This window comes from Chiloscyllium plagiosum, chromosome 21 (genome assembly GCF_004010195.1).
Source record: "Chiloscyllium plagiosum isolate BGI_BamShark_2017 chromosome 21, ASM401019v2, whole genome shotgun sequence".
Lineage (NCBI taxonomy): Eukaryota > Metazoa > Chordata > Chondrichthyes > Orectolobiformes > Hemiscylliidae > Chiloscyllium > Chiloscyllium plagiosum.
In genome coordinates, this window is record NC_057730.1 from 54582870 (window position 1) to 54601598 (window position 18729).

Genomic DNA, 18729 nt, shown 5'->3' on the forward strand with positions numbered 1-18729 from the left:
GGAGAGTGTGGGGGAGAGAGAGGAGGATGGGGCAAGGAAGAATTGATGGGTGTGGTAGGTGACGAGAGTGAATGTGGAAGGACAAAGGGGAAGGAGAGAGTGAATGTGGGAGGGGGAAAACGACCATGGGCTAGAAAATGAGAAAATGTTATGGGGGAATGTTGAAAAGTAGGTGGGGGCTGGGGGAAGGTCAGTTGTGGTGGGGAGTATTAAAAGTATGGATTGTGGTGTGAATCTGTAAAGGGACAGGATAGAAGCTGAAAGAATGGGGATAAGGAACAGGAGAAGACTTGGGAGTTGTAGGAGTGGAGCTCCACAGTGGCAGCCATTGCTACCTCAGCTTGCAAGCCCTGAATGACCCATTTGAAACACATGGGTGGGGAGATGGTGGTCATAGTCTTGGATGCTGGCAAAGAACTCCTACTCAGTTTAACAATGGAAGATGGGTTTTGGGGAATGATGCTGTGTCAAATTCTGCAAAAGATGTTGAGAAGAACTGTGTCAGTGCACCTTTGTCAGCCAAAGAATGAAATTTAAGACTTCAATTAGAACTGTTTCAGACCTGCAGCAGAGTTTGAATACCTGATTTACAGGGGTGCTAGCATGAAAATAATCACAGGTCTGAAATCTGGTTTGATCATATTTTGTGTTTTATTTAACAAGGTACGGCACGGTGACAGTGGTTAGCACTGCTGCCTCACAGCGCCAGAGACCTGGGTTCAATTCCCGCCTCGGGCAACTGTCTGGGTGGAGCTTGCACATTCTCCCAGTGTCTGCGTGGGTTTCCTCGCCTCGGAACTCCGAGTGTTCCGGTTTCCTCCCACAGTCCAAAGATGTGCAGATTAGGTAATTGGCCATGCTAAATTGCCCGTAGTGTTAGGTGAAGGGGTAAATGTAGGCGAATGGGTCTGGGCGGGTTGCTCTTCGAAGGGTCTGTGTGAACTTGTTGGGCCAAAGGGCCTGTTTCCACACTAAGTAATCTAATCTTAAAAAAAGATAGTTTTTCACTGAAACATAAGCATGCAAAGCTACAAATCTGGTTCTAGAAATAGACCAAGTTTATTATGCAAAACAAAAGATAAAATAGAATAAATCATGCTGTGTATATATAACATAATTTGGAAGATTTCAAAACAGTAAAAATGCAATATTCCATCTCAAACACCAGAGAGAATTCCCTTCTCTGTCATATCTCTGGGTTTGACTTAACTATTGCTTTCAGTTCCTGGTCTTGATCATTTGATAGTTTTTTTCCTTAAGTAATCACACAGAGCTTAGACTTTCTTAGTGTCAGATAACCCCTTCAGGGTTCTGACCAAATGCTCATGGTCTTATGTTTTTCAAATGAAAACCTGTATCTTGAGGTAACTTATTTCCTAACTTTTCTGAACTAATTGCTTCCTCTTGGAGAAACAGTTTCAGACATGACTTCAATCAGGACTTCTGCAAACTGAAACCAAAAGCTTTCCAACTGATGGTGTTTTGCCTCAGCCAAAAATAAAGCTTTTGACCCTTCTAACTGATGCTCTTCAATGTATACTTCACTGCTGGTATAATTCTCCCAATGCAAACAAATTCTCATTAACACGCCAGGATGTCTGCCTGTCATGCTAGTTTTTTTGAAAAAAAAAGACTTCAGAAATGCTGACAAGTTAATCATTAGGCCATATAAACACACAGACCAAAATCCATTAGTTCAAAATCCAAATTCAAATAATAATAAAATCTCACACCTTACATCACTGAGGATATTTACGTGTACGTTAAGGGAGGATGGCATGTGGCAGGAAGCTCAGTTTAGAAGGATAATGTAATAGTGTGGGAGGACATGTGGGATTGAATCTGCGAATGGTTAGGGCAGGATAGAAGCAGAAAGAGTGGGAACAAGGGAGAAGAGAAAACCTGGAGGTGCAGGACTTTGGAATGGATTTTGTAAAGGAAGAGTTGACAGAAGGATCAAGGGTGTATTCTTTTTATGATGGTACGATAACTGATTTAAAAAATATCACAGAAGGATACATTTACAATGTACGAATAATTCTTTCTAATTTCCTGAAGGCTTCCATTGACAATGTTGGGAGAAAGTGAGTTCTTCAGTTCTCCACCAAGGAAAGCTGTGCGATTTGGTGGAACAGTTACAGAAATCTTAAAGAAATATAAACAGGTAACATAAGTTATACCAAATAATTATATAGATGTGCAACAAATGTTCTCACCTTTCTGTAAATTTGATTCATTTTTATTCTTAGGGAGATACTGTGGATTATGATTTGCTGATGACACAGCTGGATGATCCAGAAATAAAGGTAATCAACAAATTCTTTTATATGCATTTTACTTGTGCAGCATTTTCCCGTTATACATATTGAACTTTACAATTCTAATGATTTGCATTTAATCTGTAAGGTTTGTATGCCTTAATAACAAATCATTTTAATTTTGTGAATATGGTGGACCTGTTTCTTTATATCTATTTTAGATTAGCAGATGCAAGGATTATTTGCACTAGTGTTGGATTAAAGTGGTAGTGTAAATCTAGATGGTAGGCATAATTTTGACTCTGGGATGAAACAGTGTGAATCCTGAGTTCAGCACTAATGTTACTTTTGAAGTCTAAACGTACACTAGATCTGTCTGTCTCACTGCTAACAAATAAATTTTGAGTAGTTTTAGTCTAACTTTGGGTAGGACCCCAGGGCAATAACATTGTCTCACTCACAAGTAGTTGATGCAAAACAGATGTCTTCAAACTTTTCTTATTTGTGGAAATTCACTGAAAAAACTGCCATTCTCATAGCACCACACTGCAACTACTATCTTGGTCCCAAAGGCTCTCAATCCTTACCTCCAAAAGACAATATCATCCACCTAAATTAAAGTCTATAATATAACAGCAGACACACAAGGAAAAGGCCCATCATTTTCTGATGCTGTTTGCTCAACACCAAACAGTGTTTGGGCAGCTGATGATTTAAACAGTACTTAAATATAAAATTATTGTGTTAATATGGTTAGGAATGGGATGATGGACTCAATGAGTAATGCCCCTTCTACTGAGCCAGAGGTTACAGGTTCAGGTCTCACTCTGGGACTTATTGGCCACAGGGATGTTTGTGGTACGAAGGAAGTACGTTCACGATGTGATTCAATCAGTTAATGATCAGCCTGTTAATCCTTCCAACACTTGTCACAATTCTCCAAAAAGGGAAAACTGAGAATAATTTGAAGGCATAAAACAAGCAAACAGACTTCTAAAAAATTCTTTAGCCTTTTGGTGAAATTATACACTGAGGTAATTTTGACTGTGCTAATTATTAATTCTAGGCCTAAAATAGTATTTCATATTAATTAAAATATTGAATCCAAGTGTGTGAACTGAGATTTAATATTACAACTACCATCAGCATTGTTAAATAAAATCAATGCATTTTGGCCTTTTGAAGAAAAATCTGGTCAAAAATTAAAGTTGATAGTTTAGAAACCTTTCTTCGTTTAACTGATTCTATTTCCTTCTTGTAAATTTGTTCTATAGTGTTAAGACGGACCCGCAGGGTCCCGTCTTTGCGTATTCTTTTGGAAGAAGAGACTCACACTGGCAACTATGATTAGACGCAGACAGCAGTTTATTCACAGAATCCTAACTGATACAACGAATCAACAGGCATGCATTCGTTGGAGAAGGCGTTCTGCCTTCCCGTTCAAAGTTGACACAATTATACTTCGCCCGGAGGAAACCCACACAGACACGGGGAGAACGTGCAAACTCCACACAGTCAGTCGCCTGAGGTGACTGTTGTTTATATTAAGCTGCTTGTTTTGTTTCTGCTGTCCTTCGGTTGTTTCCACGCTCATGTTTGAGACACAACTTTGTGGATTCATGTTCCACTTAAGAGACTTGTGCACAAAATGTAGATTGACCCTCCATTGCAGTATTAAGGGTGAATTGCACTGTCAGAAGTGTCACAGTTTGGACAAAATGTTAAACCAAGGCCATGGCTACTTTCTAAGGTGGACATAAGTAATCCTAAAGCCCAATTTTGGAAATGATTTGAGCGTTATCCTTGGTGCAAAAATAGAAAGTGCTGGAGAAATTCAGCAGCACCTGTAGAGAGAAAAGCATAGTTAACATTTTGAGTTCAGTAACCCTTCAATGGTTCTGTTCTATAAATGCAAATCTGCTTGTCTTTTCCTTCTTCATTCTCTTAATGGATTATTTATTGAAGTTTTTCTGATTTAATGTTAAACTGTGGTTCTGTGCGTGCACTGATGATTCAGGAAGAAAGATCCTGTGGCAATACTTAAAGGTTTACAGCATGGAAATAGGCCCTTGGTCCAACTTGTCCATGCCACCCAGTTTTCGCAGTTAATTTAGTTCCATTTGTCTGCATTTGGTCCATATCCCTCCATACCTATCCCATCCATGTAATGTCCAAATGTTTCTTAAATGACAAAATTGTACTTGACTCCACCACACTTCTGGCAGCTCGTTCCAGACTCTTATCGTCCAGTGTGTGAATAAATTGCCCCTATGGACTTGTTTGTATCTCTTCCTTCTCACCTAAAACCTATGCCTTCTAGTTTTGGATTCCCCTATGATGGGGAAAAACTGTTGGTTATCTACCTTATGGAGGCCTGTCATGATTTTATAGACCTCTATGAGGTCACCTCTCAGACTCAAATGCTCTAGGGAAAAAAAACTCTCAGCTTTTCCAACCTCTCCTTGTAATTCAAACCTTCCAATCCAGATAACGTCCTAGAAACTCCAGAAATTTTCCCTGGGATCCTGGACACTTTTTCTCCCTTGAGCAATGCTTGAGAAAATTAGTTGATGCAATTTTATTTGTTTATTTCGCTCTGTGACAGTATTTTGACAGTACTATCTACCTGTTAACAGTGACTGCATTTCAGAGCAGTTCTATGGTTGTAAAGCACTTGGTGAATTATTCTGAGCATGTCATAATGTTCTAAATAAATAGAATTCACTTCAATCATTACATTTGGAAGTTTATATTAAAGTGTTATTTATTTTCTCCCCCAGGATGCTCAAATAATCAACTGGCTTCAGGAATTTCGTGATGCTGTAGCACAGTTAACAAAGGAATTTGAACACGTTGTTAGCAAAATACTGGTTAGCTTCTCTGAATTTTTATGCATATCAAGATTGGTCAGAAAATATTTGCTGTATTTCATTGCTGAATAGCTCTTATTGATGGGCTTGAGTTTTCTTAAATCTGCCATTGTTACATTGCCACATAGCAAATTACAACTGTTAATTAAGATATTTAGATAAGACCTGAAAGTTTAAAAACAATTTTAAGAGATATATAAAGACCATCAGATTTTTACAAAAATAATTTCAGAAGCTGCCATGGCTGTCCCGAAGCCCAATGGTGGTAGAGGAATACTTGGCCTTCTTAAGTAACCTCGTGTCAGCACAGACAGTATATCTGCGGTCTTGCCTTAGTATGCTGGTCTCCAGTTTTGTCCCAGGTATGAAACCATTCCTTATTTTCTCTTTTCCAATACATTGTGAAATGCATAGTCTTATGTCCTTTAACTGTGAAAGAGAAGAGCTGTTTCTTTGGTTCAAGTGATTAATCGGGCAATACCTTTCAGTCACTTACGTTTTAGTGCAGTACAGAATTATTGAGTACGTTTTGATAGGCTTGGTTTTGTGAACAATAGTAATGAACAAACCAGAATTATATGTTTTCAAATTAAGTTTAGTTTCTCATAAATCACACTCTCCTACTGAGAATGCAATTGATCTGTCAGTGTTTCATGCAGCTAGCACTATTGGAAGGCTGGTGTGAGTTTCAGCTAATCCCTACAACATAGAAATAGGTGCAGCTGTTGTTTTAATTAGGAGCAGATGGAAACAAGGATCAAACCAAGTTGTAAATGAGAGTTAATAGAGCCCGTATGGCGCACTGCTAGTGTCCCTACCTCTGAGCCAGGAGGCTCAGGTTCAAAACATCTATAATATCATCTCTGAGCCAGTTGATTAGAGAATATCTAAATGAGAGTTATTGTTGGATTTGCTCATTTGGAGGAGCAGTAAACTCAGATTGTTATTTATAGTTTCTGTCTGTAGGAGTAGATATCAATTATACAGAGATTTATTTCATTTATCATACATAAACTTCCTGCTCGGTGCAAAAAGAGAACTGTGCAGTAAAAGGGAGAACAGGATGAGAGTAATATGATGGTGATGCTCAAATCATTGGAGAGTTTACAGGAAGTAAGTTGTCAAGTGGCAGCTGCAAGAAACGGATTAGATAGAATATTAAAAAATGCATCTAGGAGAGAAGAGATATTGTGAGGTAGAGTGGAAACAAGATCTTTCTGAAGCTTTTAATAAACTTTCGTTTGTTTATTTGTGGCTCTCTTATATTTTAATATCAATCCATGTGTATATGTTTCATATAGGGAGAATTGTTATCCAAGAAAATGGTGTGGATATTTCAGACTCTGAAGATGAGGATGAAAGTAAGTATTTTGTTTTTGTAGAGATGGCCATATTGACATTTTGAATAATCTGGATTCTGAAGATTTATAACAATTCTCTGTAATGTCCTCAAGTACTGCTGCTTTAATAATGAAGCCCCAATGACTACATTTCACATCTTTTGCAATATATACTGTTTCTCTGCTATTTTGGAGCCAGCAGGTCTGGCAACATCTCTGGAAGGAGACTCTTCCTGAGTTAACAAATTAATTTTCATGCTGAGGCAGAGGTGGGATTACTTGAACTTCACTATAGATGCCATTTTCCTGTATCTGACATTTTACTGAGGGGATGGGAGTGAGGTTTGACAGTTACCTGCTTGACACGGTAGGTATTCAAATGAAGATAATACTTGGATGTTCCACATAGCTGATGGCCTTCCAGTATTGCTGAAGCCTGTAGATAGCAACGTGGTGGCCTCTTGATGTCAGGGTGTGGGAGAGGCTAGAGCCACATCCTGCAAAGCAACCCAACTATGCCGAGTGCTACCACAAGCTATCCTGAATAGGAGTTCCCACTTCGCAATGATGTTTGGCATATGTAACCCTAGTATATTTTGCATCATTTGCAACTTCTGTAACATGATGCTCCAACTGCCTCATCAGTGTCCACCTCCTGTGAGGCTACTGGATCCCATTGCCTCAGTCACTTCTATTGGTCCTGCCAACTGCTGTGGGCGGCACGGTGGCACAGTGGTTAGCACTGCTACCTCACAGCGCCAGAGACCCGGGTTCAATTCCCGCCTCAGGCGACTGACTGTGTGGAGTTTGCACGTTAAGTAATCTAATCTAACCACCCAGTGTCTGGCATCCTGGAGATAGTATTTTAATTAGTTGCCTGTGTAAATCTTCTCCAGTTTTTCACAATGGCCATATCTTGGTTTCTCTTGTAATTGTCGAGAGTGTGATGCTGGAAAAGCACAGCAAGTCAGGCAGCATCCGAAGAGCAGGAGAATTGACGTTTTGGGCATAAGCCTTTCTCATTCCTTTTCTAGCACCACACTCTCGACTCTGATCTCTAGCTTCTGCAGTCCTCACTTTCTCCTAATTGATTTTCCCCTGTAATAGAGTTGGAAATGGGTCCCTGGAATCAAAAGGTAGCTCAACCTATTGCCCAACTATTTTGAATTTTCTGTAGTAATTTATTTAAAGACATACCACCAAATGATTGATCTAAACATATTGAACAACAGAGTATGATTTTATTCATAATATTCTCTGCACAAATTGAAACAACGTTAGTGAGCCAGTTGGGTTTTTCTGACAATGGTTTCACCAGTAGATTTTTAATTCCAGATGGTTTTTATTCCCATCTGCTGTGAGAGGCTTTTAATCTGGGTCCCCAAAGCATTAGTTGAGTTTCTAGATTCCTGATGAAGTGCTTATGTCCGTAACATCGATTCTCCCGCTCCTTGGATGCTGCCTGACCTGTTGTGGTTTACCAGCACCATACTCTCGATTTCTGGATAAATGGTCTAGCAGCAACACACTAGGCCACCATCTCCTATTAGATCTATAAGTTAATACAAAACGTCAAGTCTGTTGAAACCAATAAATCTATTTTGACGAAATGGCTGGCTTAATATTTGCTGTTTTAACTGTTTTATGCTCATCATCTTCTCTTCCAGTCTTCTTGGTGTCCTTTATGGTTCTGTCATAGCATTCTTTTGGCACTGTGACTTGTTTATGTCAGAGGTATTTACTTTTCTAGGCTGCCTTGACTGTCTTAGTCTTTAAAGTGTAATCTTTTAATATGTGTCTGAATGATGAAATATTAATTATAATAGATCATTGAGTCAGCTGGTAAATTTAATTTACCTATTTACTGATTGCAGAATTTATGTTTAAGAATATCACATTTATAGCCACTCATATAATACCCTGAATCCTAATACCCTGATTATAGAGGTTTGCAGTATTTCTCTTGGGAGAAATGTTGCAAGTGCCTGATAACCTCTAGTGAATTTACCAATTTAATTCGTGAGTCTGTGAATATAGACCTATGCCCACCATTCTTTGGTACCATATCACCACACTTAAACAAAACCATTTTTCATCCATTAATTGACTGTACCAAGCATTCCTGTGTTGCATGTCTCTACCAGATGCAAGGCTTTAACTTCAGATCTTGATCTTGTGCCCATATTATTGCTTTTAAAACATTGTGGGACTTTCCCAATTAAAGTCTCTTTTTTTTCCTCTTGTGCTGCAATCAACACACTGTCTCCGGGTCTGAATAGAATAGGAACTCTTAACTGTTACATTCCCACTTTACAGATCTTCCCAGAAATTTTGATATTTGTCATCGAGCTCTGCAGATCATAACAAAATATGTGCCTTCGTAAGTATACCATTCTGCCATTAATTTCTATGGCGCCAGACACGAGTGTAAGCCTCATTGAAGGAAACCATTGTAGCATGACATAAAGCGATAGTTGCAAAAATTAATAATGTATAACAAGCAAAATGGACTAGATGCAACAGCAATATTCAGTTAGCTAATTTGGAAATTGCATTAGATTCTAGGTTGCATTGTCAACCATTGTTTGTTCTCTTCAATCTTGGTAAGCCTTATTAAGTGAAGGAGAGAAAGTGTTCTTTCTAAGTTGTTTAAACAGATAGTGATTGGTAGACTAACAGCTGAGAACATGAATGATAGTGGAGTAGTGACAACTTAGCATATTATCCAAGTTAAACTAAAATAATACTGATTTGGAGATGCCGGTTGGACTGGGATGTACAAAGTTAAAAATCACACAACACCAGGTTATAGTCCAACAGGTTTAATTGGAAGCACACTAGCTTTCGGAGCGATGCTCCATCAGGTGATAAAGGAACGTCGCTCCGAAAGCTAGTGTGCTTCCAATTAAATCTGTTGGACTATAACCTGGTGTTCTGTGATTTTTAACCTAGAATAACACTCTGTAGATTAGTGATCAAATCTGAAACCCATGAGTTAGCTAACTTTCAAATGGACTTCTCCCTGTGAGATCAAAGTGAAGTCATACTTTGAGAAAGCAACCGACATAATCAAAGACCCCTTCCACCCCAGTTGTGCTATCTTCCACCCTCTTCCGTCGGACAGAAGATGTACAAGTTTTATAACACTACCAACAGATTCAAGAACAGCTTCTTCCCTGCTGTTGTCACAATTTTGAATGGGCCTCTCAAATGTTAGTTCTGATCTCTCTTATACCTTCTCTGTGGCTGCAGCGCTGTATTCTGCACTCTGTTCTGCCACCCTGATGCACTTTTTTATGGTATGATCTGCTTGCAAGACAACACTTGTCAATGTATTTCTGTACATGTGACTACAATAACTTAAACACATAAACAAACAAATCAAACAAACACATCATAATGTTTTTGAATTGATCTTTTTGAAAACTTATGCTGAATTCAAGTACAGAAATATATTAGTGAGTTTTGAGAAGATTTGTAGCTCAGGTTGAGGTTCAGGATGTAGGTTTGCTCGCTCAGCTGGAGGTTTGGTTTTCAGACATTTCGTCACCATACTAGGTAACATCTTTAATGAGTCTTCGAACCTAGGCTCCGAATTCGGAGGCTCACTGAAGATGTTGCCTAGTATGGTGACGAAACGTCCAAAACAAACCTTCCAGCTGAAGAAGGGCTTATGCCCGAAACGTTGATTCTCCTGCTCCTTGGATGCTGCCTGACCTGCTGCGCTTTTCCAGCAACACATTTTTCAGCTTCCAGCTCAGCAAGCAAACCTACATCCACAGAAATATATGTTGGACCATGTACTATGGCTAACTGTAGTATTTTTGTAGCATAGCAGCTAGATCAACTGAATACATTGAAATAAATTCTACAGGTTCAGATGCCAGTGATAAATCAATGTGTTTGTTTAGTATTAACAAAGAACAGGTAGGTAATACATCTGTATGTTTATTACAATAAGATATATGAACATGGCAACAGGAGTAGGCCATTCAGCTACTTGAGCCTGCTCTGCTATTCAGTGAGATCGTAGCTGATCTGTGACATAACTACATATACTTGCCTTTGGCCTGTAATTCTCAATATATTTGCTTAACAAAAGTTTGTCTACCTCCAGAATTAAAATTAACACCAGATCCAGCATCCACTGCCGTTTGTTGAAGAGAGTTCCAAACTTCTTCCACCCTTTGTTTGTGGAGGTGCTTCCTAACATTGCACCTGACTGGTCTGGCACTAATTCTCAGACTATGACCTATAGTTCTAGAATCCCCAACTAGTGGAAATAGTTAATCTTTGTCAACCGTCCCTTTTACGTTAATATGTTGAAGACTTCGAGGGCGGCACGGTGGCATAGTGGTTAGCACTGCTGCCTCACAGCGCCAGCGATCCGGGTTCAATTCCCGCCTTGGGCAACTGTCTGTGTGGAGTTTGCACATTCTCCCTGTGTCTGCGTGGGTTTCCTCCCACAGTCCAAAGATGTGCAGGTCAGGTGAATTGGCCATGCTAAATTGCCCGTAGTGTTAGGGGAATGGGTCTGGGTGGGTTGCTCTTCGGAGGGTCGGTGTGGACTTGTTGGGCCGAAGGGCCTGTTTCTGCACTGTAAGTAATCTAATCTAATCTAATTTAATCTAAGATTGCCCCTTAATCTTCTCAATTCTAAAGAAAACAGTCCTGATTTGTATAACCTCTTCTCATAACGCCTTTGAGCCTGTCATTTACTCTAATCATGCAGGCAGGTTTCAGCTAAATAATATTGAATAATGACAGATTCTATTGTTACATCTAGATGTCAGGTGATTTGCATTAAACCTATTAATCCTTATTATTTTGTGACGTTTAAGTGTTATATGGCGTTAAACCAGTAGATGGCACTGGCACATCACATAAATGGCAATTTCACTAAAATGTACCTCTAGATTATGTAAGTAAAACAATTTTCCATTCTGATAAACACTACACTTGAGTAGAACTATAAATCTTAAAATGTTGACCTATGAGCTGCAATTTAGATCGTTCTAGTTCTTGTACAAAGCAATTAATGATTCTTAAATTGATTTAATTGAATGGCAGAGCAGACTAGTTGGACTGAATGGCCTACTGTTTTATTCACTCATGGGATGTGGATGTTGGTGGTTGGGCCAGCAACAACCTTTTTATTTCCTGTCCCTAATTGCCCTTGAGAAGGTGATTGTGAGCTACCTTCTTCAAACACATTGTGAAGGTGCCAGTTTTGGACTGAGGTGGATAAAGTTAAAAATCACACAACACCGGGTTATAATCCAACAGGTTTATTTGTGAAGTACAGGCTTTCAGAGCGCTGTTTCTTCATAAGGTGGTTAGTGGGACAGGATCATAGGTCACAAATCTATCGTAAAAGATCACAGTGTCATACAACTAATGCACTGTATTGAACAAACCTAGATTAGTTAAATCTTAGTCACTGAGAATGGGTTGCAGGTTTCGATTCATAAATGTATAAATCCCAGAACTTCTTTCAAGTCATATTCTGGAGGTAACTTACAGTTTTATAAAAAAGGGTGACATCTCAACTCACAATGCACTAAAGGTGTGAGGTTAGAGTCGGTCTTTATTCCAACCTTGAGTCAGCCTGGTTCTGTTTCCAAAGTAGGAATTTATAAAATGTCACATGGACTGATTGCCTACAGATTGTGTACTTTTTGAACAAAATAGAATGTATCTGCAAATATAAATCTACAAATGCAAATTCACCCCATAGACTTATATTTGTGTGTGTGCAAACGTGCCTAATTGACTGTGAGTGTGAGGAAATCCAGGATTTTGAACCAGTCACACTGAAGGAAGGGCATTATGTTTCTAAGTCAGGATGGTGAGTGGCATGGAGGGGAACTTGAAGGTGGTGGTGTTCCTATTTATCTGCTGCCCTTGTCTTTCTAAATGGGAGTCCTAGGTTTGGAAGGGGCTGACCATTGATCTTTGATGAATTTCTGCAGTGTATCTTGTAGATAGTTTACACTACTGCTGCTCAGTTTGAGTGTGGAGGAAATCGATGCTTGTGGAGGTAGTGCCAATCAAGTGGGCTGCTTTGTCTTAGGTGGTGAGTGTTGCTGGAGTTGCACGCCTCCAGGCAAGTGGGGAGTATTCCATTACACTCCTGACTTGTGCCATGTAGATGATGGGTAGGGTTTGCGGAGTCAGGAGGAGAGTTAATTGCTGCAGTATTCTCAGCCTCTGACCTGCTCTTGTACTCATTGTGGCGAGTGTTCCAGAGTTGTCACTTTCCTAACCAAGCTGTTCTAGAACAGTTACAACACTGGAATTTACCCGACACTTTGGAAAATTGCTCAGATATGTCCTGTACATAAAAAGCATAACAAATCCAACTGGGCCAATTATCACTCCATCTGTCTACTCTTGATCATCAATTACAGAGCTCAGTTAAGAGTTAACCTCACTGCTGTGGCTCTGGGGTCACATTTGAACTAGTTCATGTGAGGATGGCAGATTTCCTTCCCTGAAGGATATTTGTGGCAACTTCCGCTCAGATATCTTTGGTTATATTGCTGAATCTCTTTTCTGTTCTTATTTTCATCCTCTTGAGTTGAAGTAATTGATGAATGATGAGGGAGGTATATTGCTGTTCAGGGTATCCAGTCCAATCCACAGATTTTGTATTGTAGTTTTCTTATGTTTGTTGTATTGTTTTCCTAAGTTATGATCTCGTATTAATGCATCTTGTTTCAATGAGATTATCTCATTCTTATTATGAGTTGTTTATATACTGAACTAAAATGTATATTTTTAAAACTTTGTATTGGCAGTACACCACAATTTTTGATGCCGATACTGGTTGAAAAATTTCCATTTGCAAACAAAGCAGCCAGAATCCTGGTAAGCAGAGTATCTTCTTTGCCATCAAACTCTAAAACAAAAGCACCTTTATAATATGTATTATTTGCTAGTGTTATAAATCAATCGCATTTAAATTCTGAGTTTCTTTGACTTTTTAAAAACATTCACTTTTATTGTGAAGGTTTTGCAACTAGTTCCAGCAAAATATTTCTGTACTATCTATTTGGACGAAACTGGCTGGAACTTGCAACTTCAACGGACAAAAACAAACGAGTCTTTTAACAAACTAGGAGCAATGGGGTGATCAGCAACCATTAATTCTGGCATGTTGAATTCTGCTCATCTGTCTGCACATCGTGCAACATAAATGTCAACTCTTATGGCCATTACAGTGTAGCCTGGCACCTGGTAAAATAAGTGAGGCTGCTGATTCCCTTTTTCAAAAACAGTGAAGAGAGCTAAAAGTACAAATTGAGAAAAAAAAAACTTGGTTGAACCTCTAACATGAAATAAGTGTAATAATGAAAACAGTTGCATTTTGTGGCAAAGCAACAAAGGGCACGTGAATGGGAAATCCAATTTCAAAACAAAACAACATTTCAATAGGTATAACTGCAAAAACGTATTTCCATAAAACTTCTTCTTATGGGTATGATACTGAGTTACTTTCTCCATAAAACCATGCTCTTTTTACTGTCATATTGGCCTTTTTCTGAATGTTTCTTGTCAGCAGAAGTTAGCCAAAATTGCCACAATAAACCAATTAATTTATGTTTGCAGACTTCGTTAAGTGGACAAATAGCCATCAAATGTTCATTTTGAAAAAATATAGTTTAAACTTTTTGAAAATTCATTTACTATTTTGCTGACAGCCTAACTTATATGATTTGAAATAAATGAACCATCAATTTATGTAAATATATATTTTACTGATTTTTGTCAGGAATGTTATGTGCACAATTTACTGAGGATCACTGTATATTTCCCAGTGCTGCGCTTAAAGATTTTGGAACTTGTAGTGGAAAAATTCCTAAAACTGGACGTAAGTACTCAGCAACTTGAATTAAAATTCTGAAGTGCGTCATTTGTAAGTGGTTGGTAATTAACTTCTTGCTTTAATTCAAATGACTAAGATTTCTCAGATACTGCAAGAACAATGCATTTGCAATTTTTGTTTTAACTACCTAATTTTGTTTTTCTTGAAAGAAAAGTACAGTTGTCACTATTTATTTAACATTTTGTCCTAAAAGAGTTAGAATGTTGCTAAGAATGTAAATCATGTTGTAGAAAATGTTTAAAGCTTTAGCAATGGACTATTTATAGCATCTATCCCTGATTTCATTATACTAATGTTCCTTATATGACAAAATGGAGCTGAAGCAAAAAGAGTGTGAATTTTTTTTTTAATGACACAGGATAAACACCACAGAAAAAGACCATGCAACCTAATTAGTCCATGCCAAGGTTTATGCTCCACTCGAAGCTCCTTTTTTCTTTATCTAAATCCACCATTATAACTGTCTATTCCCTTTTCCCTCATGTTTGTCCAGCTTTCCCTGAAATGCATCTATACTTTTCACTTCATACATAGTCTGTGGCAACAGGTTGCACATTCCTGTCACTCCTTGGGTAGAGGTTTCTTGTGAATTCCCTATGTGATTTCTTGGTAAGAATCTTATATTGATGACCCTTAATTATGCTCCTCCCTCTAAGGGGAAGCATTCTCACTCTATCCATTCTGTCAGAACTTTTCATAATTTGAAAGATTTGTATTTACTCTTCAGCCTTTTATCGAGGAAAGAAATCCAATTGTTAATCCTTTATTATTGTGTATTTGTATGATTATTTTTAAAATATATATTTATTTATATATAGATATGCTATAGACTGTAGATAAATAAAGCAACAAATAAATAAAGCAACAAGCAGTGTACATGTTACTGTGTGTGGTCTAACCAAGGTTTCATGCAGGTTTGGCTAAAACCCAGTTTTGTTTCTTCCATGTCCTTACTAATCTGTGGTGCAATGTAGTGATTGATGTGTTTGTACTCTGACAACCATTTGTTTTTCTGCTTCATCTGGATTTCCACCCTTTAAGTAATAAGTAACCTGTCTATTCTTCCTACCAAAATGAACTGTTGTGCCTTTCCAAATGACACTCGCTTGTGCAGACTGAAACAAGATTAAGTTGTTGTTTATTCAAACAAATGGATGATACAAGCAATTACAACCATCAGTTGAGATGCACATCTTGGCTTCAGGGTTCCTGTTCTGTTGATGCATATCTGACCCAAGGCCCTTCCATGCAAGCTGATCCAAGGTTCTTGCTACCAATCGGCCTTTTGGCTGGGGTTAAATCTTATGTTTAAGATCCACCCACTCTGTTCATTCACCTTCAGCTAACACATTCCCACATGTTTCTGTGATTGTTACCTCCCGATGTTTCTAATACCTGTTCTTGCTTCCATTGTTCTGTGGTTTCCTTATGCTATAGTTTCTACAGCTTTAATACACTCCATTCTTAGAGCCCAGTTCCTGTTTCTTGTAGACTCAGTACAGTTCACACTAGTTGATCAATTACCTGTTCTTATATTTGGTCAACTTGTTCAAGTCCATAAATCCATTTTATCATCTAATATTTATCTGTGTTGAGCTTCATTTTGTCAATGAATTCTCCTTTACCCTCACACTCTGCTTTCTGTCTTAAAGTTAGTAATCCATTCTACTTGCATCCTGATCCCACACATTATAACTTTACTTATTAGTCTATTATGGGACACCTTATCAAAGGCCTTTTGAAAATCCAGAAGAATTATATATAGTGCATTTAGTTCCGGTTTAATGTACAACTACTGCTCTCCTAGCACAGATTCTGGCTTTTATTGTTACTTTTGGCAGAGATTACTTAAATTTTATTCACTGTTAATTCTGTTTGAATGAACTCAGTGTTGTATGTTCTTTTCTGATGCAGTATTTGACTTGGATATCGATGCACAATCGTATTGGGCTTACCCTAAAGGATGTTGTGAAATATAACTTAATACAACCTAAATTTTACATTTATTTCTAAACATGTAAAAAAAAAGTTTGGAAGGTGTAGTAATGGTTGCATTATTTCCCAGGTCAGTGCATCTCGTAATGACATTGAGGATGCAGAAGAAACTGTTGCTGAGACTAAGAATGGATTGTCTACATGTGCAGAGGAAGGCCTCTTTGATATGGTAATTACTTTGAAAACTGTTTAAAGCCTGTATTTTCTGTGAATATTTGTATCAATTGTAACTGAAAGTTGTATAGAATTTTAATGCAAAATATTAAGACATGCTGAGGAATATCACACCACTGCCACAAATAAAAATGTACCTCCATAGATCTAGGCTCCTTACAGCTGTAAATGATGCAAATAACCTACCTCCTCTCCCTTTTATAAGTCTGACAAAGAGTAGAGTACATTTCCTAATTTGTTTTGATATTGCCATGGTCCTAGCTTTTACATTGACTATGGAATATCAAAAGCTTTGATAAACTTTTAATTAGTGATGGTCAACAATTTTGAAAAGTTAATGAGTGGTGCAACTTAGCATCTTGTAAGCATTTGAAATATGATCAGCAAAACAATACATTATCCACTACATATGTAGTATGTTGAATTTTACAAGCTGGTCTGTACAGTAACACAATTCAACTTTGAACTTCCCTGTGATTTGGAAACTTTGCAGTAAATGTGTCTCAAAGTATATAAAATTATCAGAAGAATCTGTCCACAACAGCATGGAAATATGAATGATTTATTGTATTGTTAAGTAGTATCTGGTAAGTGCCAGTGAGATATGGGAGTTTGAATGTAATATGTAAAATGGATCTGGGCATATGCTTTTCCTTTTGCTAGTAGCTCATCACTGTCTAACTCATTTTGCATGAGTTAAAAACCCAGTGGATTTTTAGACCTTGTTGGGCAAAAAAAATGCAAACCAACTTTGCATCCCAGCTACTGCTTGACAGTGTATGAAGAATAGCTCCTGTGAGAGCTGTGTGCTTTGGGCATGGTTGGAACTGATCGGTGGTGGAGGGAAGTGAGAATGTTAACAGTGCATTTTCTCGGCTACTTCATATTTTTCTTATGGCCTTCTGTTCGTATGTTTTCTGTCTGTGCAGGATGAGGATGAAGAGAAGCAGAAAATTCGTTTGTCACCACCAAATGACGAGATGGCTCATCCAGTGGCTGAAAGATTGGACATTCTGATGTCTGTTTTGCTGGCTTATATAAAGGACATCTGTTATGATAATGGTGTGAACAATACTGATTTGCTATTTCATAGTATCTTCTTAGTAATAAAATTATTTTACTCAGTTATTATGGGATATTGGCAAGACTTAACTATGTCAACATTTAAGGCCCATTACTGGATGTCCTTGAGAAGGTGGTGGTGAGCCACCACCTTGAACTGCAGCAGTCCATGGTGTTTAAGGCAGAGAATTCTAGGATTTTAATTGAACGACAGTGAAGGAATTGCCATGTTGTTGCAAGTGAGAATTGTCTGTGGTTCAGAGGGGAAATTATAGCTTGTGCTGTTCTCAAATATTTGCTACCCTTATCATTCAAAACAGTAGAGTTTGCAAGTTTGGAAGGTGCTGTTAAAGGAGCACTAGTGAGTTACTGTAGTGTATCTTGTACCTGGTATATACTCCTCCACTGTGTGTTAGTGTTGGATGGTGTGCCAATCAAACAGATAGCTTTGTCTTTAAATGTTGGTGGAGCCGCACTCATTCAGGCAGTTAGAGAATATTTTATCACACTCCTGACTTACACCTCGTAGATGATGGACAAGCATTGGGGAGTTACTTGCTGCAGTATACCTCGCCTCTTGACCTGTTCTTGTAGCCACAGTATTTATATATCCAATCCCTCTACACCTCCATCCACCATGACCAAGGCCTCCAGGCCCTCCGTTTTTTCCTCTCCCGACATCCCCAACAGTACCCTTCCACCGACACTCTCGTTTGGCCGAACTGGCCCTCACCCTTAACAGTTTCTCCTTCGAATCCTCCCAATTCCTCCAGACCAAAGGGGTAGCCATGGGCACACGTATGCGCCCCAGCTATGCCTGTCTCTTTGTTGGCTACGTAGAACAGTCGATCTTCCATAATTACACCGGCACCACTCCCCACCACTTCCTCTGCTACATTGATGACTGCATTGGCGCCACCTCGTGCTTCCGCGAGGAGGTTGAGCAATTCATCAACTTCACCAACACATTCCACCCTGACCTTAAATTTACCTGGACCATCTCTGACACCTCCCTCCCCTTCCTGGACCTCTCCATCTCCATCAGTGACGACCGACTTGACACTGACACCTTCTACAAACCCACCGACTCCCACAGCTACCTGGATTACACCTCTTCCCACCCTAACTCTTGCAAAAATGCC

At 38.6% G+C, this 18729-nt stretch overlaps 1 protein-coding gene across 2 annotated transcripts in view; it reads left to right on the top strand.

The window, feature by feature from the left end:
* The window catches only part of rrn3 (RRN3 homolog, RNA polymerase I transcription factor), a 39031-nt gene that overhangs the window by 4199 nt on the left and 16103 nt on the right, over window positions 1-18729 (top strand). For both annotated transcript variants that reach the window (XM_043712123.1, XM_043712124.1), the window contains exons 2-11: window positions 2059-2164; window positions 2250-2306; window positions 5039-5128; window positions 5361-5490; window positions 6430-6489; window positions 8785-8848; window positions 13269-13338; window positions 14243-14341; window positions 16422-16520; window positions 17455-17587. In XM_043712123.1, the coding sequence (XP_043568058.1) occupies window positions 2072-2164; window positions 2250-2306; window positions 5039-5128; window positions 5361-5490; window positions 6430-6489; window positions 8785-8848; window positions 13269-13338; window positions 14243-14341; window positions 16422-16520; window positions 17455-17587 (895 nt within the window). In that variant the 5' untranslated portion in view covers window positions 2059-2071. The remainder of the gene's footprint in view (window positions 1-2058; window positions 2165-2249; window positions 2307-5038; window positions 5129-5360; window positions 5491-6429; window positions 6490-8784; window positions 8849-13268; window positions 13339-14242; window positions 14342-16421; window positions 16521-17454; window positions 17588-18729) is intronic.